Source organism: Callorhinus ursinus, unplaced genomic scaffold (assembly GCF_003265705.2).
Source record: "Callorhinus ursinus isolate GAN/ISIS: 27379988/994484 unplaced genomic scaffold, GSC_fseal_2.0 scaffold27, whole genome shotgun sequence".
Classification (NCBI taxonomy): domain Eukaryota; kingdom Metazoa; phylum Chordata; class Mammalia; order Carnivora; family Otariidae; genus Callorhinus; species Callorhinus ursinus.
Window position 1 is genome coordinate 10,799,334 of NW_027397089.1, and position 24,006 is coordinate 10,823,339.

Consider the following 24,006-nt stretch of genomic DNA (forward strand, 5'->3'; position numbering starts at 1 on the left):
ATTCCTTCTCTATTAGGTTATCTATGAGAAAAGGAGAAAGGAAAAACCCTAAGTTGATCATAATTGGAAAATAATTGTGTTTGATTAATATTTTGGGGAAGGGAAAAACGATCTTTATGTCTAGTAAAAATCCTCTAATCCCAAATAGCAAATTTTATAGGACCTAATATTCCAAGAACTCATGCCCTTGATACCTTTTTGTGTTTTCAGAAAAGGTGATGTCAGGATCCAAGGATACGGGAATTAAAACCTTATAAAAAGTTTAAAAAATTGCATTTGAATTAAGCATCTAAGATTTAAAATCCGAATCCCATTCTAGACTAGTAAATCATTTAGACTCTTGGTCTAAATCATCCAGACTAAATGAAATACAATTTTATTTTCAAAAGAACTTCCTTCATGACACTCTTTTAGATTAATCCCAATGATATTTCTTTAAGTATTAAAATTTCATAGCAACTTCCACAGCCTTAAGCTGTTTTATCATTCAGTATCTGTATATTGCTTCACCAACTGGAATATAAATGCCTTCTTTCCCATGACTCGCACAGTTGGGAATAACGCCTAAAAGATACTTTTGGAACAAATTAAAGAATAACCCTACCACATGAGAAAAAAAAAAAAGTGAGACCAGGGCAAAGGACAAGTCTAATTCTATACAGAAAGGAAAATCACCAATACTGCCCTTAATCTGAAGGGTGAGAATCAAGTCTGGGTTAAAGCAAGTGGGAGTGAGAGAAGTGAGTTTTGCATTTAAATTTTGTCTTTGCTTATCTTTGGACTTTACCCTTTGTCTTCAGTGACTGCCCCTCTTTCTCTGTCTGCAATGAATGGAGTGGAAAGAGTTGTAGCTTAGATGCAGCGACCTAGTAAAGTTTCAAGTTAAATTAATAGGCAGCCAGTCGCTCAGGAGTCCCTGATAATGGCTCTGTTAGCAGACATCTCTAACTAGAAAACAGTGCATCCCAGGGATGTCAAACCTTCAACTCTAGGGGAAAGCAAGAAGAAAGGGAGCAAACTCTGGAGACTGGGAAGAACTATGAAATTCAAGCAGTGAGAAGAATTCATCTGAAGAGATTTAAGAACTCATCTGAAGAGATTTAAGAACTATGAAATTCAAGCAGTGAGAAGAATTCATCTGAAGAGATTTAAATCTTATGGTAGTGCATGTGTTCCTATCATTGACTAGCCAAACTGACAGTTAAAACACTTTATGAGAAAATTTTAAAACACTTTATGAAAAACCAACAGAAGAAAAAAATTTATCAAGAGTTTGTCATTGGGCGCCTGGGTGGCTCAGACGGCTAAGCGTCTGCTTTCGGCTCAGGTCATGATCCCGGAGTCCTGGAATCAAGTCCCGCATCCAGCTCCCTGCTCAGCAGGGAGTCTGCTTCTCCCTCCGCCTCTACCTGTCTCTCTCTCTCTCCCTGTCTCTCATGAATAAATAAATAAAATCTTTAAAAAAAAAAAAGAGTTTGTCATTGATTAATTCTAACTATCCATGTAATTAAGATTTAGTAGTTAATATTTAGTATTTTTTTCTATTCAAGGCCATATATGGGTGATAAAAACAATTAATATACTAATGCCTGCCCTCAAGAAAGTTGTTACTGTAAAGGATGAGTGCTCAGATCATCCATAAACATCCCTTTAAAGAATAAAGCCTTCTTAAACTATTTAAACTCTGATAATTTTGCAATCAACATTTCAAGAAAACAACTAATGCAATAAAATGAAATACAGTGGTTTGTCAGTCAGTAATAGGGTGCTGCCTTAGTCTTCCCTAACTTTCTTTCTTTGTGTCTCATTCACCTTCAGATCCATTACACACACGCATGCACGCACACATGCACTCACACACACACACGTCCATCCTTCCCCAAGGTTCTATGCCTTAGACAATTTGGCCCTTACTCAAGTCTCCCAAATAGACACAATGCACTGGTTATCTGTCACAACTGTCATTAATCATTAAGTAGTAATAGTGGGTCCACCAGACTATGGAGGATTTGTGCCCTTTGGAACCTGTACATGCATATATGTAGGCATTGGAAATGAGGTTTTTATTTAATTAAATGAGAGTTACTATTAAGTGACATATGCATGATTATGCCTGCCCTTTCTTTTCCCTTTTCTCCCAGGATGACTATCTAAAGATGGTTTATCTGCTTATAACCAGGTCAAACTTTTCTTAGGATCTATAAAAACTTAAATCCCTAAAGAACCACAGATATTTTTGAAAAGAAGTGTTTTTAGCCCTCTAAGGATCTTCCAAAGTATTTAATTTTGTTTGTTTTCCTTCAAGATCCACTCATTTTTTCAATCATTTCCCCCCCCCCCCGTCAATAATAGGTCTCCAAGTGGGATGGGGGGAAACAGAGGGTTTATACTCATTTATATTGGTGTTGTTTATATTGTTCTGCTGTTCTTTTGATACTAATTCCTTTTGTAGATTCAGGCAGAGTGGTTGTGGTGCTCGTTTTGTACGTTCAGGTCCAGATGGAGGTGCTGCCCCCAAAATGTACTGGGATCTGATCAGCGTGGCTTCTATTTTCATAGAGTTTATTTTGTAAAGCTGTATTGCTCCGAGAGCCCTTGCTTTATTTTGTTTTTTTGTGACTCCATTCCATCATTTGATAATTTTGTAGTCTTGATTCTTTTTCACATATCTTCAAGGGAAACCAACAAGAAAGTAACAATGACAAATGGTTTTTAGTTTATGTGTTTAAGGACTGATCAGGTAGTGCCAAGAAAACATTATGTTCCTCTGTACATGGAGTGACCAAGTCTTTAATTTCTCTAAAGTATTTTTAAAAGCTTTTGGAAGTTTACATTTAGAGGCTAATAAGAAGAACTGGTATGATTATTAACATCAAATCGTACTACTTTGTGCTTTCTTTTAGCCTCTTGGTAGAAGAACTATTAATCATTTTAAAAGATAATAGCAATCATCCAGATGTAATGAACACCAGAGGACAAAATAACCATTATTATTAGGAATTTGAAGTTGTCTAGGGACCAGAGGTTAAACAAAGTTGAATCTGAAACACCATACATTTTATACTGGCTCATGTTATAACTGTTCTCATCAAATATTATTCTTGACACTCGTTATTCCTTCTGTTCTTCCTCTTTTCAAATGCTCTGCATTTGAAAAATTTACTCGGCAGAATTTCTGTGAGTGGGTTTTCATTTGGTGTTGTGAGCTAAAGGTCTTCTCACAGGACATTCTTCTAAGTAAATATATAGAAACTGTATTCATACAGTGTATTTTTAGCACATTATGAAAATAAAAAGAAGAGGTTAGATAGTTAATCTAAAATTAAAGAAAGTTTCAAAAGCTAAGTTAGAAATGTGAAAGAGAAGGGAGAGGAAATATTAAAAGAGCCAGAAAGAAAAAGGAATGACATCTAGCTCCGCGAAGTAAATAAGTAAAGCTGAGGGAGATTCATGAAATGCATTCATGTATTATGACTGAAGAATGAGAAACAAGTATTTTTCCAGGTGTCAAAATGAAGTCACAGTGAAAAATGCTTTGGAATCATGGAAGAACTTAAAAAAGTGTTGGCTATACTTCTTCCAGAGGAGGATGGATTAGCTATCACTGCCTAACAAAATACTACACAATTTAGTGGCGTTAAACAGTGAACGCTTATCCCACACAATTTCCGCAGGTCAGGAATCTGGGAGCAGCTTACCGGGATGGACCTGGCCAAGAGTCTCATGAAAGCTTGACAGGTGCTGGTACATCCACTTCCAAAGTGGCTCACGCACATGCCTAACAAGTCACGTCTTGGTGGTTGGCGAGAGGCTGCGCGCAGGGCCCTGCCAGGTGGACCTCTCTATGGGCCGTTTGAGTGTCCTTGTGACATGGCAGGTGGCTCCCCCCTGGGGATGATTTTGTCCCCCAGGAAACATTTGGCAGCGTCTGGAGACAGTTTTGCTTGCTGCAGCCAGAGCCGGAGTGCTACAAGCATCTAGTGGTAGAGGTGGGGGGTACAGCTAGACATCCTACAGTGCACGGGACAGTCATTCACAACAAAGAATTATTCAGCCAAAATGTCAATAGTGCTGAGATTGAGAAACCATACCCTGGAGCAACTGATCCAAGAAAGAGGAAGGTAGAAGCTACAATGCACCGGGAGTCAAATTGTCCTTTCTGCAGTAGCCTATTGATTATATAGGTCAGTCCTATATCTTGTGGGAGGGGAATACTCAGGGGCATAAATGCCAGGAGGCAAGAATTATTGGGGGCCATCTTGGAGGCTGGCTACCACAGAAGGACTTTGTGTGTGGACAGGATGGCATTATTTGGCTTAGGTGTTTCAAAGCAATTTTTTAATTAAAAAAAATGGATGTGAAATATTGATATTCCACAAGCCACTCTCTTTATTCTTTGCTCTATTTGTGTTCAAATATATATGTGTGTTTTTGTGGATGTAATTGACATTTTAGAGGCATTAAATCATCAAAAGCAAAAAACAAGGGAAATACTCGACTAAAATGTTAATGGGGAAGGAACAGGGAGCATGTTAAATTAAATGATGATGACTATGTGAATACCTGTAAGTTAATTAAAGGCCAACAATTTAAATGTAAAAACAATATGAAATTATCTCAATGAAGCAAACGTCCCCCAGCTACACTCCTAGCACCCTCTTTTAAAGGAAGCAGTATATATTAAGCAAAAGTATAAACTGGCAAAATAAGGAAGCTAAGTGAGAAGCTAGAATACATTACCCTCAGCTACATAACTTAAGACTTGCATTTAAATGGCAATCAGGTCTAATAGTAGCATACCTATCAAAGAATTCCTGGAGCTCTGTCTGCCTGGTTAACAAGGCATCTTGCAATTTGTAAGACCAAAAGCAAACATTTGTTCATGATAGACTTGATTTTTAGGCACCAAGAACCTACTAATAAAATAGAGAGTTGGAGTAGCTGCATGAGTAGGATCCCTTATTCTTCAGGGGCTAAGAAAATAATTTAAGATGTTCGGTTAGTTTTTTTTCTTATATTAATTTGGCACTTGAGCATAAATGCAAACCTTTTCTGTTCTAAGTTCATGAAGGAAAGATCAGGGACGCTTGGATCTCCAAAAAGATTGTTTTGTTTTTGTTTTTCTCTCTAATCAATCTCTACTGAACTGTAGAAAGAAATGCCTTATTTGAGCGGAAAAGGTTCAAGAGGGTTCCCACAGTGAACAATAGGAATAGACAATGAATGCAAAGCCAAGCTAGAGAAGAGAGGCGCAGCCACAATGCACATTATCCAATCCGACCTGTAGTGTACTTCCCTACTTAATCTGATTATTTCATCAAAGAGGATAATAGCAACCAGGTGATTAATTTTGCAATATGTTTCATGAATGCTTTACTCTTCCCCCTATGCTACTATTGCTACTTACTTCACATGAGTATTTGTGATAAAATATGGGGACAATCACAGTTTTCAAATTGTGCAGAGGAAGTAGCCTGAAATTCCATATTTTTTAATTCAATCATTGTATGGCTATTAAGGAATCATCATATTTATAAATGAAAGAATATATTTAAATACATAGACAAACGATCCTCAAATAATTCAATTCCATATTTTTTAATTCAATCATTGTATGGCTATTAAGGAATCAGATCATATTTATAAATGAAAGAATATATTTAAATACATAGACAAACTATCCTCAAATAATTCAGTTTAAATAAAACACAATGCCACATACATCTTCACTGCAGGCTTAAATACAAAGTAGATACGTTCTTTGCTCCTTTATTATGGTACCACCCAAGAGCAAAGCCTCAAAGCCACAGGCCTAGATGTCAGGTAATTTGCATTGTTCTAAATGCCCAACATATAACACCAAGTAATAAATAGTTGAAATTTCATTCAATAAAGAATGAATGAATGAATCGATGGATGAATGAATGATTGCATAAATATATATGTTCTTACCGGTTGCCATTAGAATGCTTTAAATTTGTTAAGTACCAAATAAATACTTGATTTTCAATAATGACTTTAGGTAACTATTTAAAGAAAAATTTTGATAATGAGAATGAGTAAAGATATAAATAAAGGTGGAATTTTTATTTGGGAGGATATAATCATCTGCTCATCCTGGCTGGTGCACCTTGTGGTTCAAGGACCTGCATGTGGATATATTCTCTGTTGTGAAGGACAAGGAGACAAAGGGAAAGGAGTAGATTTCCTTAGGATACTGGTATCCCTGTTTTCTAGTTCTCTATTAAAATTCCTTAGCAAAAAAAAAAAGAAAGACTAAGGAGTGGGGAGAGAGACCTAAGCCTCCAGGATTCTGGAGAATGATTTTTCTCTGATAAATTATGTTTGATTTCTGTGAGCAGTTTGGTCTTTGCATATTAAAAATTAAGAATATTATACAATTATGTTAGACTAACATGTATTTCCTAGAATAAACGTATTATTTGAAAATCATCTAAGTAAAATACATTTTAAATTTATATAGTTATTTTACAGTTTTTGTTAAGTTTATGTGGAATAATCCTGCATTTGTGATGACAGTTATATTTCTCCAGTGCATCTAAGGCTATACGTTTATGTCAAATAATTTTCTTCATCCAAATTTATTATTTATCTGTGTGGGGCATTTCTTTTCATTGGCTAGGACACAAATTCATTACACCTCCACAATACTTCTATTACCATGACCACAAACTGTTGTTAAGTGAAATGTCTGCTTTTAGACAAGTTGTAGTAGCTATAAGTAAGTGGAATATGCCTGAAACTGTATGTTTGTTTAGATTATACTTGTTTTAGATTAGACAAGACTCTATTAGGAGAAGTTATAATCATAAATAGGTTCCTAAAAATTGCATTTATATGTATGAAATATTATTCTCTTACACATTATTGTACAAATTACTGTATTTTCTGACATACTGTACACGGACCCTTGGTATTTTTCTAAAACATAGCCTAATTTAATAGCTCTTTAGCACTACCAAAGGACCTTTTTGATGCTATGCGTATAGAGAACAGAGAAGCACAAAAAACATCTCCAAAATAAATCAACATTTGTGCCTTAAGTTTTAAGCTAATATATAAGTAGTGAATGCATGTATTCCTTCATTTTATTGCATGTGTATTGACCTTTATGTGGCTTTTTTATGTGAAGAATTATATGGTTAAGTCTAAACTTCAGAAATTCCATTGCATCAATGTCTTTTTCAATTTAAGATTAAATTTGTTATATAACTAAAAAGAATATTGTATGTTGAGTCCAACAACCTGGGTTTCTTTAGAACTTTGTGAGTTTTGGTTTCCCTTCTGAGATTATTAATTACTTCATAGAATTGAAGATTAAATAAATGATTTGAAATATTATAATGAATTTTATAAATGTAAGTAATAACCTTCTGGTAAAAACTCGCTTACCTTTGCTTCCACATTTTCTTAAGTTTAAATGTTTGCCTTTTATTTATATTAGGTTAGCATATCAACTTTGGAACTATTCAACAGATATGTGAGATTCTTCTTAACTATCGCTTTGTATATAAATTAACTAATTATGAAATATGCTATTTTCAAAATTTTCAAATCGCAGCATCATTTAACGATTGGAGAAGTAATTAAAAAGAAATTGCTTTCCTTATCTCTTTATGGTGTACTTCATAGAAATGCTGTTTTTCCAGTGCTTTCTTGACCTTAAAAATTACTTATATTTTTTATATAAAAATTATTTACTTACAATTTTAAAATGCATACTTTATTTGTAAGAGTAGGGTTTAATCTTGCTAAGCTTTCAAATTTCTCCTAAATAAGTTCTTGCAAATAAAAAACAAAGCAGAAAAACCTTACCTTGGCATTCATTGCACACATTCATAGTTATGACAATGCAGGTCATAAATAAATAGCCCACTTTCATTTTATAGTTAGGGTTTTAAATTTCTCATCTAGTCAAATGAAAAATAATTAATAGAAAATGGGAAAACTACTGTAATTTTTGTATTCTTGATGAATAATAAGTATTTGGTGTAGTAGCTCAGTAGGAAATTATTAGAAGAAGCAAATTGTGAAATAATATCATATAATGGGTCAAAATTATTTATATAGTTACCACTATAAGGATCAAGCATGTGGGTTCTTATTAATACACCATTAGCCTAGTCACACAATGAAAGAGAACGAAAGGGCAATTTTGAATGACATTTCTATCAACTTGGGAACTGTCAACCTCTATTATGTCCTTGGGGCTTTGCACTTTTTGGCTTTCAGACATCTGTGCTGCCTTGAATGGAGGAGAATATTAAGAGTTCCAGTGGGTCTCTTGCTCTAATAAATGCTTTGGGTAGTCATTTTTCAGTACGTGCATGTAATAGTTCTTAGTGCTTAAAGCTAAGCATATGACATTTCATATGCTTCATATCCCATCAGCACCTACATCTGCATCATCTTCGTCAACACCATCATTCCCCCTACACGTACACACTCACGCTCTATTTCCTCTGTGCTCATAAATCTCTTCCCATGCAACTCTGGGAATATATTCCTTCCTCTCTTTTTTTCTGCACAGTCAAGTGAAACAACCACCTTAATTTCTCCAAGTCTCCCCTCAAAACTTTTGCAAGAGTTGTGAATACTGTCCAAGGAAGTTTTCAGGCTGTCATGACAAAAGCCAGTAATTTCATACAGAAAATAGTAAGCAGATACATCTGATAGAGGGAAAAGGGTCTAGAATATTTACGGCTGCATAGAAAACAGTCAGTAAACCTCCTATCTGACTGGATATTTAGGCTGAATTAACAAGAAGAAAATCTGGATCCTAATCTTTAGTGGCCTACTGAATGTCAGTAGCATTTAGTTTATTATGCATAAGCATGTTTTCCTTTATTATTATTAGCATATGTTATGCTTTGTTAAAATTTTAAGGATTGAGATAACATTATGCTATTTTTTTAAGGTTTATTTATTTGAGAGAGAGAGAGCTCATGGAGGAGAATGAGCCAGGGGGAGGGGCAGAAAAAGGGGGAGAAGGAGAGAAGCAGATTCTGAGCGGAACGGGACATGGGGCAAGGTCTCACGATCCATGAGATCATGACCAAAACCGAAATCAAGAGTCGGATGCTAAACCAGCTGAGCCACCCAGGGGCCCCAACATTATGTATTTTTTTTAATGCTATCTCCCTATATTGAGGAAGTTTTTTAAAAAGGTTTTGAGGCTTAATAATCTTTTTTTTTTTTTTTAGTTTTTCTCCCTTTATATTGTATAAGGTGTGGCTCTCAAATGTTAGTCTGTATCAGAATCATCTGGGAATGCTTATTAAAATGGGTTGCTAGAACCCACCTCCAAAGTTTCTAGAGTAGAGAATTTGCTTTTCTAATAAGTTCCCAGGTGCTGTTGGTTCTGATCCAAGGATCACATTTGCGAACTACCCATCCGTACTGCAGTATGGGGGGAAAAGGGCACAATACCTCTAGGTTTCTGTCAACCATTAACATCACGTATAAGGATTATGGCTCACCAGCTCAACCAAATGTTCTAGACTAAAAGGTCTAGGAATAATTTTGCCCCTGCAGTTTTTAAAATGCTAAAGTAAACTTTTCTTAATTGTATAGTGAACCAGTCATGGAATTAGCTTACCTTCCTTTCTTCTAAGACCATGAGTCCATATAAATTTGGTATGATGGTTATCAACTTACTACACATGTAATGTGATCCTAGATTACCATTTGAATTCTCATAGATTTTCAGATAGCTGTTCTTTTTTTCTGAAACAGAAAACAGAAATAAAAGTGTTAAAGAGTAATTTCTTCTTGTCTGTTCATAAGTTTCCTAAGTGCAGCTAACCATGGAATTTAATAACAATAAACCACTTTAAAAATATAAACTTTAAATAGATGTCATATTATGCCATTTTACCATTTTTATAAAGTGATTTCAATGGTTTTTGGTAGCTATATATATAAAATTTTGTACACATTAATATATGTTTCCATGCCATCAAATCACACCATTTGAATCTAAATTGTTCCACTTTCAGCAAGTTATCCTGCTACTACCGGTAGATATTTTACATTCTTAACTCATGAAGACAGAACAGTAGCTAAGTGGAAACTAAATTTTTATTCTACAATAACACTTTGTAAACTTGTAGATATTATAAACAATAAGGTTTAGCATATGACATGATATTTTAATTTTACAGCACAAAAAGAAATTAATATCTCTGTGATAAAAAAGTGAGGTAACGTTAATATTATCTGATTCTAATAAAGGATGTGGTAGAAACTTTAATGATAATTGTATACACAAATTTTATGTATGAAATTACACAAGGGCTAATATAGAAAGGCATAAAATAGAATGTAAACTACATAAACTTGACCTATTCAAGTAATGAACAATTCACCCTATGTGCTGGATCAACCACATAAAGATCTTCATTCCACAATGTATTGATTGTGGCATACATTGTAAGGAAAATCTGGAAAACAAATCTAGATTTAAAAACATAATGCTAAGTGTTTAGAACAGTGTCGCATATAAATAAATAGTACATATTGGTGTATGTCGATTATGTTTATTTTCATTTTTAGATCAATTCCAAAACTGTTTCTGTGAAACCTAGGAGAAAAGATTATTTTCTAAGAAAGTTAGAAAGTTTCCTTCTTTTTTTTTTGTATTTAATTTGGAGAGGAGTTCTGATCAGAGGTACACACCATTTAATTCCTCCATCATGGATATTCCAGGTACTCTGTCTAAACAGCAGGGTACAAAGGTGCTTGGGATTCAACCCCTGTTCTTCGGAGGTTGAAAAAAGCCTACCTACATCATAATTTTATATGAATTATGTAATTGTCTCTCAATAGAACTGAGTAGTACAAGGAATAGCTTAAGACTATTTCTTACAGATCACATCAGTTATATACTTTCTGGATAGTTGAGTGCACGTGTACTTATACTAAAGGTTTTTCATAATATGTAGTTAAAAGTGACATTGTTGACAGCTAACCAAACATTGTAATGTACAGGTTGAATGTTAAGATCACTGATTGGTAGAGTAATTTTATGGGAAATGACAGGCTATATACCTGTGTTTTTCTAGGCATTTTTGATCAGCCTTGCCTTATCACAGCTCATGTTCTAATGATCATTGCAGGATGAAGTGGCACAGCCACTGAACCTATCAGCTAAACCCAAGACCTCTGATGGCAAATCACCCACATCACCCACCTCTCCCCATATGCCAGCTCTGAGAATAAACAGTGGGGCAGGCCCCCTCAAAGCCTCTGTCCCAGCAGCATTAGCTAGTCCTTCAGCCAGAGTTAGCACAATAGGTAAGTTCTGTTTCTTTTGTTCTTGCTGATTTTCTGTTTATGGCAATTGAATGAAATCATCTTTTAATGGCAAATCACGCATACCCTGTGCATGGTTTTAGTTCCATAGGAGAGTTTCAACCTGATGAACCTCGTAGGTGTGTTTTAAACATGCAAATGAAATTTATAACTGAAGTCCAAGTTACAATGTCCCCCTGAAAGCTAATTGAACTGGTTATGTTTGTTGATGTAACAAATGTTCTTAAGTTTATAAAAAAGAGGCCTAAATGACTTAATCACAGAGAGCAATGTTTCCAGAATGTTGTTGTTAGGTGACTTGCCTTTCCCATCACTGAAATATATTTTTGTGTTTTTTGATGTGTACAAACTATACATAATGATAAAATACATTCTACTTAGATCAGCAGTCACCCATCAGGATATGAAGTTTGTTCAGTTCCATACTGCTTGAGATTTACTTGAATACACCGAAGTATTATAAAAATTACGTAGCTTCATTTCTCCATAATTGTCATTTTGGTAAACACTAGAAAATGCTTCTATAAGCTAACTTTTTAAAAATTCCAATAATTTTTACTTCAGTAACACATAAATTAGACTGTAAACCCTTACTTCAACCTACATTTATTGATATGTTTATCACTTGCGTAGAGTTATAAGGAGGCTAGCACCGACAAACCTTTAAGGAGCTCAGGGTTTAATTAGGGGAAATGTTATCCCTCTTATAGTACTAGTCAGCCATGGGAAGTGCTATTTCAGATACAACCTTGTAATCAAAAAGAAAAGTGTTGGATTCTATTTGGGAAGGATCAAGGAAGGCCAAGTTGGCAATAGCCTAATTCGAGTGGAGTCTTGAGGAAAAGAGACATTCCTCCGCATTTTAGCCTTTAAGAAAAAAAACCAGAGTAAAATAGCATGTTTTTGAGAAATGCACTGATTTGGCTAGAATATAGAATGAATGTGTAGTGAAAAGTGATCAGGGCTAAAACTGAAAGGAGCAGATGGAATCTGGCTGAATGCTATCCTAAGAAATTTTGAATTTTTCTCCAGACAGCAATCTGATCAGAACTTTAAGAAAGAAGAGTATTGGCAGCAGGAAGAAATAGGAATCTGGGAAACCATTGTTTTAGTGTAGGACAAGAGTTAGTTACATGAAATAGAAATAAGCAATGATAAAACAAAGGAAGGAATAGATTGAAGAGATATTAGTAAAGAAGACTTGATGTAACCTATCCTCAATAGAGACTACCTGGTGAAGTTCAAGTTGGAGACAGAGGAGTCTAGGATTTTGAATTCATAAAATAAGAAGGATAATACCTCCCTTAACTGTGAAAGAGAAGACCAGAGTAGAAGCAGATTTGGAAGACATAAATATAAAAATGTAGTAAGCGTTGAAACACAAGGAGCAATTTTGGTAGAGATATTCAGGAGGAAACTATAAACGTAAGTCTGATATGTAAAAGGGTACTAGCATTTTAGATGTAGAATTATATATGATATAAGGGGATGAAGAGTACACCTATCATGATGAGCACAGAGTAATGTATAGAATTATTAAATCACTATATTGAAACTAAGTATAGAATTATTAAATCACCATATTGAAACTAATATGACACTCTATGTTAGCTATACTAGAATTAGAAGAAAGAAAATGAAAAGATATATGCACCTTTAGAAAAAAAGGAAGTTCAGCAAAAAGAGTGTGTATAATAAGAAAAGAAGTGGGATAAAGAATCATAGGTATTACCTACTGTATTAGTTATCTATTACTGCAGAGCAAATTAACCTAAAATTCAGGAGCTTAAAATAACCAACATTCATCATCTTTGGTTTCTAAGGGTCAGAATTTGGAAGCAGCTTAGCTGGGTAGTTCTGGTGTAAGGCCTTATGATTGTAATCAATGTGTTAGGCAGGGCTATAGTCCTCTGTGGACTTTATTAGCATTTTAGATGTAGAATAGATGCTCTTGTTCAAGATGTCTCACTCACATGGTTGTCGGCTAGAGGGTCAATTCTTTGCCTTGTGAGTCTTTCCATAGGATTGCTCCTTGCATGGAAACTGACTTTCCCGAGAGTGGGTGCTCTAAGAGGGTAAGCAAACAGAAAGCCACAGTGCCTTTTATGACCTAGTCTTGAAAGTCACACAGAGTCCAGTCTGCTTTACTCTCTTCATTGTAAGAGAATCACAAGTACAGCCCAACTCAAGGGAAGGGGAATATCAAAGTATCGTTGGGCACATTTTAAAACCAGCACACTTTTTTAGGGGGGAAAACTGATAAAGAACAAGTGACTATGTTAGAATAAGAATGAAGATAGGGCAGTGTCATGCAGGCCTAGGAAAAATGAAAGTTTCAAAAAAGAAGGGGTTATTTAATGGTGTCCCATTTGGCAGAAAAGTTAAAAAAGAAAAGAAAAAGAAAAGCCTTATGATTTAGCTGGAGCTCATGGAGAGGTAAACTCTGACAGAGAAGTTTTAGGAGAATGCCTTAACAGAATTTCAATCGCAATGGTTTGAAGACTATGAGGAGAGAAAATGCAGTTGATCTATAGACCAGTCTTTTTTGTAAGCTTGGTGTTGAGAAGTGATTATTTTAAAAGGACTGCGTAAAGACAGGTTTTAAAATAGGGCAATCATTCATATATATATGACTATATATGTGTGTGTGTGTGTGTATATATAGTCAAAGGGAAGAAGAGTCAGAGATGAAGATATGAAAGAGAGGATGGACGATGATGGAATAAGACAAGAGATCATGAGAAAGGATTAACCTTGGAAAGGAACAAAGCCCCTCTTTTTTCTGAGACTGAACAAAACAAAGGAAAAAAAGGGATAAAGTTACAGAGAAATTGTGGGATGGACAAAAAAAAAAAAAAAAGCTGAAGGAATGTATTTCAAATGCTTCAGTCTCCACAGAGCAGAATTCCAGATTATTTGCCAAGAGGAAGTCAGTCTGGGGCAGTGGGACAGCAGTAAGAGCAGACACTGTGAAAACTTAAGTTTTGAGAAGTTTGAAAAAGGTTGGGGTACACGTCCGCTTTTTATCACTATGCACCACTGTTTTATGGCCCAACTCAGTTACTCCCCTCCACATCCTAAATGGACTCCAAGATAAAACTTGCTTTCATGTCCTAAGTATGTAAAAGAAAGAATATTTTATTTGGCAGGAATGATTCACTTACAAAATAGACATGAAGGCTTATAAATATCACAGTGCTGGTCTATGAGCTACTTTTGTAATGTCACCAGAACTAGAATATTTAACAAAATAACGGATAGATTTGCATTTTTATCATATGAGAATTTTTTACTTCAGCATTCCAGGGATTAAGTATGACAAAATATTTTAGAAAGGCAAAAATGTATTTAATGACATTTATCATCTGACTTTCTCTACTACTAAAACTTCCCTTAGTTTTTTTTTTCCCTGAAAAATCCCTTCACCACATACCCATCCACACATCCCTCATAGTTTCCAAGGATTTGAGGCCACTACGATTTACTTTTCTCTTTTCAGCAAATGCAGATGTTGAAAGCTGAAACTGTAATGAGTAATAATGTAGTTGGATAAAAGCTGTGCACATTAATGGTGCTGTAAAGGTCACCCCTGAAAGAAGAATTAATGTGTTATGCCATTAATAAACCAAGGAAAACTGTGAACTAAAAGATAACTTAAGTTATCGTTAATGACATGGGCTCTTTGCTATATATCTATTAGCTACAAATATAGAAAGTGAGTTTTTGAGGTGGGTGACCAATATTACACTGTATTCTGTAAGAATGCCTTTGATATGGTATGCAAAGGATAGGATGCTCCAAAAGAAAGGGAATCCTTAAAGGGTATGAATAGTTCAGAAGAATGATGGATAAGTTTAGAAGCTTCTGACTGAATGTTATCTTCCTATTATTGGCCTTTTTCACCTATATTGTACATAGGTATAGTACCTTTAACAATTTTCAAAGCATTTTTAATCTCTTTCTTACTGAAGCTAATTTAGAATTATAGACCCTAAAATAGATAGAGCAGATATTCCTATTATCCAGTCAAAACTTGTTATTTTACAGATAAGGAATTGGGGCCTAAGGAGGCTAAGTGCTTACCCAGGGATTCTAAGTAAGTTCCCGACACAGGGTAGACAGTTCTGTGACTCTGTGTTTATTTCCTCTGTTTTAATTTCAAGGAAACAGCTATATGAAGACCTAGTAACTTGCTCAAACTCACAGCCAGGGGTGGTTGAGGCCAGAGGATTCATGGTCTCTGGTTGGCATGCTCCCTTTTCAGCTACTGCCTGTTGGTAGGCTTGCTGCGTTAGATGCTCTTCTTAGTCATTTATCTAGCCTTTCACTCGTTCACTGGATAAATGAGTATTAAATATCTTCCCTATGCCATAGATTTTGCAGGATGGTGAGCAGATGGAAGTCTGGAGGATGAGCAGATGAACGTCTTGGGCAGAGGCTTTAGATAGCCTCCAGTCTTGTTCTATTAAGTCTTTGGAAGATACTAGAATGTATTATCCTTACCCATTATTCTTCAGAGGCATTAACACATGAAAAGTAAAACTTTACTGAGCAAATGTAGTAGACTCACATTGATTCAGTAGAATGAGGGAAAATATTTTCCAGTTCATCAATTTGGTACTTTATTTCTACAACTTGCTAATTTAAAATACAATGGCATGAAGGAGTATATTACCTTGATGTTTCATTAGTTTACAATTTTAATCAGAAAAACTTCTATGAGGGTAGGTTGTTGAACAAAAATACTGTAATAGTTTCATAGAAAGCTAGTGGATTGTCAAGAAGTTGAGGGTATTATTCAACATCTGGCAATTAACATTTGCATAGCACTTTATAATTTACAAATTGCTTTCACATTTATAATCTAATTCTTGTGAGTTTTCACAGATGAAGAAATGGCTACATATCAGGGTGCCAAAAATTTGATGATGATAAGTGACCTCAACAATAGAAAAAAATCAGTATTTGTTGAAAATAACTTGAAACACATGTGCCCTTACTTTTACTTCTAGCTGAAAAGTCCTATGTAAAATAAATATGTAGTAAATAAGAATCTGTATTGCCTTCATAGCACCTGTTAAATCCATGAGTTCAATAAATCTGTGTCATTACGGTACAGGCTTCCATCGATGTGATGACATAGATAATCAACTTGGAATTATAAAGGTAGATACTTTCAACTTAGAAATATGCATTTATTCCTTCAACAGACCCTGCCATGCGCCAAAGGAATAAAAGATTGAAAATTTTAAAATGCCCTCAAGTAGTTCAAAGACTGGTGTAAAAGACAAACTTAAGACAAATGGAAGACAATGTGACAATAAAAGCATATATAAGGTTTTAAAGGAGCATAACGATGAGAAGTTCTAATGTTGCCAAGGAGCATGCCTGGGCTGTATCAGGGAAGTCATTATAGAAGGGGTGACATTTGAATAAAGTCCCAAACACACTAGAAAGAAAGAGTATTTCAGTAAAAGAGAAAAGCTTAGAAGACAGAGGTGGGGGTGGGAGGAGACAGACCAGTGCTTGGAATAGGAAATAGTCTTATGCAGCTTAAGCACAGAACTCTGGAGAGACTAGCAGGAAGTGACGCGGGAAAGATAAGCAAAATGGATATCATGAAGAGACTTTTAGGCCATTGTAAAATGTTTGGAATTTATCCCAGAATGACATTTTTGGGGGAACATTACAGGGTTTCTTGTTCCAGTATATCTGGGAAAAACTGCATGCTTTTGTTATCTTTTGAAGACTCACAGTGCACACTAACATTATCAAGATCTTGGGAATTATGCAATGAGAAACCTTTGTCACCTTAATTTAGTATTTCCCACACTTATTTGAACATGGAATTATTTTTTCCACAGAATATTACATCTCATCTTATGAAATGCTCCTTTAAGCACTAAGGTATGGAGCGATGGGTTTTTAATCAGGTAAAGTGATGTGATTCATATTCCTTTCAGGGAGATATTTTGAAATGCTTTACCTGGAAGCAGATAAAGGAAATAGATTTGAGGAGTGTAAGCCTGAAGATAGGGAAACCAGTTAAGAGGTTAAGACATTGGCCCAGGTGAGATATGAGGGGCCTTTAGTGAAAGTGGGGACCATGAAAATGAAGAAGAGACATATTTGAAAGCTGAGGAGGAAGCATAACTGTCACAACTTGGTTGTCTGTTATATGTATATATGGGGTAAAGAGATCTCTTAGGTGACCCCCAGGTAACTGAATGGGCCACTGGAAAGGGATATGGAATGTAGAAAGAACAGAATTCCATGCTAGCTATGCTGCATTTCAGATACTTATGAGACGTTCAAGTACAGAAGCTTGGTAGACAGATATGTGTATCTAAAAATCAGGAAGGATTTGAGGCAGACAGCAGATATTTTATAGTACTTAGGATTACCCCTTGACTCTTCGAGCAGGCTTAGACCAATTGTGGTATTTGGTTTCTAAGGCTGCTGCAACAAATTACCATGAACTGGGTCACTTAAACTAGAAATTGATTGTCTCACTATTTGGAGGCTAGAAATCCAAAGTGAAGATGTCAGCAGGGTTAGTTCCTCTGGAGGCTCTGAGAAAGAATCTGTTCCATGCCTCTCACCTAGCTCCTTGTGGCTACTGGTAGTCGTTAGTGTTCCTGGCTTAGGATGATGAATAACTCCAGTCTCTGCCTCCATATTCACAGGGCCTTCTCCCCTGTGTCTCTGTGTCAGATCCTCTCTCCTTTCTAAGAACACCAGTTACTAAATTTAAGGCCCACCTGAAATCCAGGGCGATCTCATTTCAAGATCCTTAATTACATCTGCAAAGACTCTATTTCCAAATAAGGTCACATTTACAGATACCAGGTTTAGGCCATGGACATATCTTTTTGAAAGACACAATTGAACCCATTATAAGTGGTTTCCCGTGTTTCCTTCTGCCTTTTAACAGTTTCTTCCCTTCTGGAGCAGCTAGAACTCTTTCTGTTTCGATTTTATCCTAAGATTGCTCATGAGTTTCCTAAGCTGACAATGGAATTTAATAACAATAAGCCACTTTAAAAATATAAACTTTAAATAGATGCCATATTATACCATTTACCATTTTTGTAATGGAACAAATGTAAGGTTGATGGAAGAGTTAAATGAAATAACACAGGTTATTTCCAGGTTGTCCCTTTTTTTTCTGTGCCTGAAAATATATAAAAGGGGCCTTTTTAATTTTGAGAATTTTGTTGGTAGTGATTAAGAAGAAACACCAAGGCATAAAAAATCAAACTGTGGTGAATTTAACAAGGTTACAGAATCTTGCAAATTTCTTTTTTTTTAAGATTTTATTTATTTGAGAGAGAGAATGAGAGAGAGAGAGCATGAGAGGGGGGAGGGTCAGAGGGAGAAGCAGACTCTCTGCCGAGCAGGGAGCCCGATGCAGGACTCGATCCCGGGACTCCAGGATCATGACCTGAGCCGAAGGCAGTCGCTTAACCAACTGAGCCACCCAGGCGCCCGAATCTTGCAAATTTCTTACGCTAAGGATCCCTAATCTACATTTCCCAAATCTCATTTGAAGTGCTAACTGGAAACCATATTGACCATTGCCTTCCCACTTCCCTCCTTAGATTGAGGCTCACCAAACCTCTCCTAAGCACATAGCCACCTTCTGATCCTATCTTATGATGCAGTTGGTGCCTATATATATAATGCAAGCTGAATAAAATCTATCAAGTAATCATTTGGGGGTTTGTATGGCATGACTCCCTTTCCTTGAACCTCTGTACCAACAAGAAATTATACCCCCTCACATATTTTATCATTATGGTCAAAGTCATACAATAAGACTGCTGAGGGTGAACATATAGAGAAAATGAAAGAGAAAAGAAAAGAAAGGAATTAACATCTGCTGCCTCCTCAGGTACCAGGTGTTATGTACTCCTTCACAAGATGTGTTATTTTGTTTAATTCTTCCATCAACCTGACATTCATTTTGCAGTTGATGGGAATGGTAACCCAATGAGATTGTTATAATTTGGCAAATATCACACTTCCCAAGAAATAGAAACCCAGACCCATCTGCATCCAATGCCTAAATCCTATCTATTTCACTATGCCCTTTTGTAAGTAAACTGACAGTGAATAACTTTCATGGACCATTTATTATGCAAGACTGTATTAACTCATTTATGTTATCTAGTGAATGTTATCTCCATTTAACCAATAAGATAATTGAGATTTTAAAAGGTAAAACAACATGTACAATTTATAGAGCTCGTAAGTGGCAAAGTTACGGTTTTAATTCAGACTTTTCCAACTCCAAAACGGCAACTTTTTCTGAAGATTGTAACTGTGGACCAAATCTAAGGAGGAGATGAAGAACAGATCTCAGGCAAGGCTATGAAGCTGGAGGAGGCAGAGAGGAAAGGGGATCCCATGTTATGATGAGAAACAAAGAAGAAAGGAGTTTCTATAATGAGGGGATTGTCAGTGAGGTCATTCTGCAAGTCATGGCAAGTGTCCCTTGGATTTGGCGATTTAAAAGAACAAGGGCAGCAGAAGCAAAATTGTAGCAGAAATGGAAGAGTGAGGAAGGAATGAGAGAGTATGATAAGAATCTTAGAAGATAAAGAGAGACAGTTGGAAAGAGAGGGCAACACAAAGTTGAAAGAATCTTTATTTGCTCATCTCAGGTGGAAAAACTTAAGTACTTACAAATTGAAGTGGTAGAGATGGTGAGGAAGTTCAGATCTGGATGACATAAATGTGAAAGAGCATGACCAATGGAGACATATAGAAATCTAGAGCACGAGTTGAGGGGATTTGCCTTGAATCAAAGTAGGGGCACCATTTTCACTGAAACAGGAGGAGACAATGGGCAGAAATGGAGACAGATTTGAAACTAGCATGGGGTAGGAGTCGGGGTGGGGGTGGGGCAGGAAGGTGAGAGCTCAGCCTTATCGGTCTTTCCAAAATCGGAGTTGAAGCCACTTGGCAGGAGAGAGGGAATCAGCAAGATTGGTAATTTAGTGACTGTGATGAGAACAAAATGGGAAGAACCAGCACACAATCCTGTTATGGTTCAACTCTGTAATATATAAATGGCCTTAAAATTTAACATAGCAGATACAAATGTTAGATTTCATAGAGCATTTTAACTAAAATTCAAGAGTCTCTAAAAGCAAGGTTTATTTTAAAGTGGACGCCTATTTCCACCTGCATAGGAACACACACCTCAAACTGGAAATAGACATTATGGAACATATGTCTGTCAGTTATTCACCCCCATATAATTTGCATCCCTTTTGAATCTATATTAATCATTTTTCCTGCACAACGTTATCTTGGCAGCACCTAAAAACATAAAGAATTCATACTTTTATTCAACGCCATGTGCCAAACCACTTCAAAATGTATTTGTGCTCTGGAGGAGTTAAATAGACTGCGAAAATGCATAATGCCAAGTTGTACATAAACAGGGGTTAGAGCATAGGAAAATCAGGCTGATCCTCTTAAGATCTTTTACTAAATGAACATATCCTGAGACCATCACTGCCCTATACGGGCCGTATTTCTTTCCAGAGTAGTAGTGTACATGAACAGAATCAGTTCAAGAATGATATATTAAGAAGGTTGTTCAGGAGAACCAAGACAGGATGCTGAGGATAATAGAAGGTTAAAAACAAACATAATTTAAAGTAAGCATTAACCCTAAAGGCTTGACCTAGGTCTAAATAGTTTTTCATGATTCATATTGTATTTGTAATGAGCAAGGATGTTTTGTTCTTTGAATATGTTCCAAAGAATTTAGCTCTGAAAAGCAAAACCTATAGTCGCTCTCAAGGCTCCTCTTGCTGTCTCCTACACTGGGACTTATCTTTCTGCTTCAAGGAGATCAGAGGATGAGGTCTAGTCTGTGCATATCGGGGGGTGGGGGGCGCGGGGAAGCACGGATCATTTTGAAAATCTCCAGCACTGAAGCACTGTACTAATCTGACACCAGCTTCTTCAATAGAAATGTTTAAGCAGCAAGAAAGTATTTTATGTTTTTTGGCAATCAGCAGATCAGATAGAAGAGTCTAGCAATACGGCGAGGATGTGTAATCTGACATGATTAGACAAGGCTCTTTAGTACCAGAACATTCATAATTGAGACAAAGAAAGAGTATTAATAACACTTTCCTAACACGGCAGTTAGCCATTTTATATTTCCTTTCTTTAATCTTAGTGTTTTTCAACAAATCATGGGATTTAATAGCGTGTTTTGGCAGATTAGAGGATTTATGGCCCAGATGTTTTTTGTTCTAAAAATGGATTAGGGTGTAAAGTTTGCTGGAATCCATGGAACATGTTGAGGCAAGCCGGTCATTTTATGTGTGATTAGTGCCTGCCTTCTGTCTCACAGTCCCTCCATCTGTCACAATTCACCAATGGATCTGGTTAGATTTAGCCTCTGTCACAAACAAGTCCCTTTTCTGGGCAATTTCATATTATAGATTCAGTTTATGCCATTTTATGCCCTACTTAAAAGATAGGGAGAGTGAAAGATGATATATTAGCTTTCCTTTCAATATTTACAAAACAGTCTTTTCCCATCGGTATTCTACCTAAAGTCGTGCAGACGATCATAATAATGTGCATCAAATAAATAAGTGACCAGTGTTAAAATTAAGTTAAAAAAATTAGTGTTGCTCCTTATACCTGTTATTCTTTAAAAGAAATATTTTGACAATTTTTTTTTTTTACTTTGGATTGTGGAGCTGTAGACGCAAATTGGTCATTTGACCATCTTATTAAGAGTGTGAATTAAGTGTGACTGTGGCTTTCAGTAGTCACAATTTCTTATCATACAATTCACAGGTGCTTGGTTCCATTCTGTGCTTGAAATTTGGCCCCTTAACTCTTACAAGTTTGTATCCAGAGCAAATCACTGCCACCTGTAGTTTATTTCACCATCAATGGAATTGGGGGTGGGGGGAGGATGACGATCTTCTTTTACTTAGTTAATAATGATTTATTCTTTCTGTATATAACAACCCTAATAGTGCTATATGCAAACTCTAAACTGATCTTTCCAATACGATGAGAGTGTCAATAACTAGAGCAATAATCATCAATACCTCCATCCTATGGTAACATTCAAATGATCCTTACATGAAAAAAATCAAAGATAGGTTTTATTTTTGCACTACAAAATATTCAGATAACTGAAAAAAATTATATTTAAACTTCTTTCCAAGCATATGGAAACAACTATATTTGCCTTAAATATTACGTTTGCATTACAGATGCTTGGCACCACGTTCACGTATGACTGTATGAATCAGGCATTACCAATTACTCATTCATTCATTCATTTTAGACTCATGAAATTGAGAAAGTACTATATGCCAGCCACTAGCCATTACCCCGCCCAAAAAGACATGAATTTTATGGTTAAAGGTTAACCTATCCATGCATTTGTACCAAACATAGCCTTTGTTCTGTCACATCTTCAGGTTATTTAAATGACCATGATGCTGTCACCAAGGCAATCCAAGAGGCTCGGCAGATGAAGGAGCAGCTTCGGCGGGAGCAGCAGGTGCTTGACGGGAAGGTGGCTGTTGTGAATAGTCTGGGTCTCAATAACTGTCGGACAGAAAAGGTTAGTTCATAAAATAAATGACTTTCCAAAACTGCTTAAATTGCCTAAATGCTTTTTTTTCCCTTTGTTTTCTCTCTTCTCACCACCTCAGAATGAGGGTTCTCCCTCCCTTTTCCCCCCTCTCTGTCAGGAGTACAGAAATCTTCATGCCCATCCTAATCAAAACCATCTGGAAACGAGACGAGTTATAATTCTCTTCTATCCATCTCCAAACCTTATTGACAATTAATATCCCCCTTCCTGCCATCAGATTGCATTAAAATGGAATGGCATTTGAAATATCTGAGTCTGAGTGAAAGTTTTGCTTTACAGAGATGCTTAACTTGTATTTGGGGATGAGCTGGATTTGAAAATGCTGAATCTTCTTTAATCAGCATAAGCTTGGATGATACCCATGCTCATAGCCTAAGTAACTAGGATCCTGAGCCTGTCATAATATGTTTCCAATGCAAAGCACTGTCAAGTTTTAGATGACTGCACAATTGGAAATTTTGATTTTATTATAAAACAAAATGTGCTTTTTAAAACTTGGACATTATTATTATACCTAAGCCCAATGAAACTGCTGAATTTATTTGAGATGTAATAATTTCAAACTCCCTTGTTGAAGCTACACTGTATTTTACTCAGAAAAAGAGTATGTTGTTGCAGAATGCTTGGAGTGATGTACTTATCTTGGTCATATTTGATATTTCTGAATTGAAATTTTAACATGTTACTGGGTCTTGTTTTCACAATCCTGTTGCTAAAGAGATACAGTAAATCAGAGAAAAAAAATGATCAGCTACTTAGCAATAACTTGAAAGTTAACCATCATGGGAAGTTCACGAGACAAACAGCAGTGTCCAGAATGAGCAGCTTGCTAATTGGGTAGCTTTCTGGTTCCCCAGGTTTTATATGGAATTTGATGTGCAGTCCCTAAGAAGCTCACAATCTGCATAGTGGAGGTGAAATCTATGTGTGATCCCCTCACAACTGTACTGTTCCTCTGGTCCAAACATGGGTCAAAAGGATGGAGAAATGACTCCAATTCCGCTCTGTTTCTGGAGGGGAGT

The 24,006-nt window shown here is 36.0% G+C and overlaps 1 protein-coding gene across 9 annotated transcripts in view; it reads left to right on the forward strand.

The window, feature by feature from the left end:
• Positions 1-24,006, forward strand: part of SOX5 (SRY-box transcription factor 5) — a 1,011,837-nt gene that overhangs the window by 956,605 nt on the left and 31,226 nt on the right. For all 9 annotated transcript variants that reach the window (XM_073877852.1, XM_073877855.1, XM_073877854.1 and 6 more), the window contains 2 exons: positions 11,139-11,316; positions 22,806-22,951. In XM_073877852.1, coding sequence (XP_073733953.1) covers positions 11,139-11,316; positions 22,806-22,951 — 324 coding nt within the window. The remainder of the gene's footprint in view (positions 1-11,138; positions 11,317-22,805; positions 22,952-24,006) is intronic.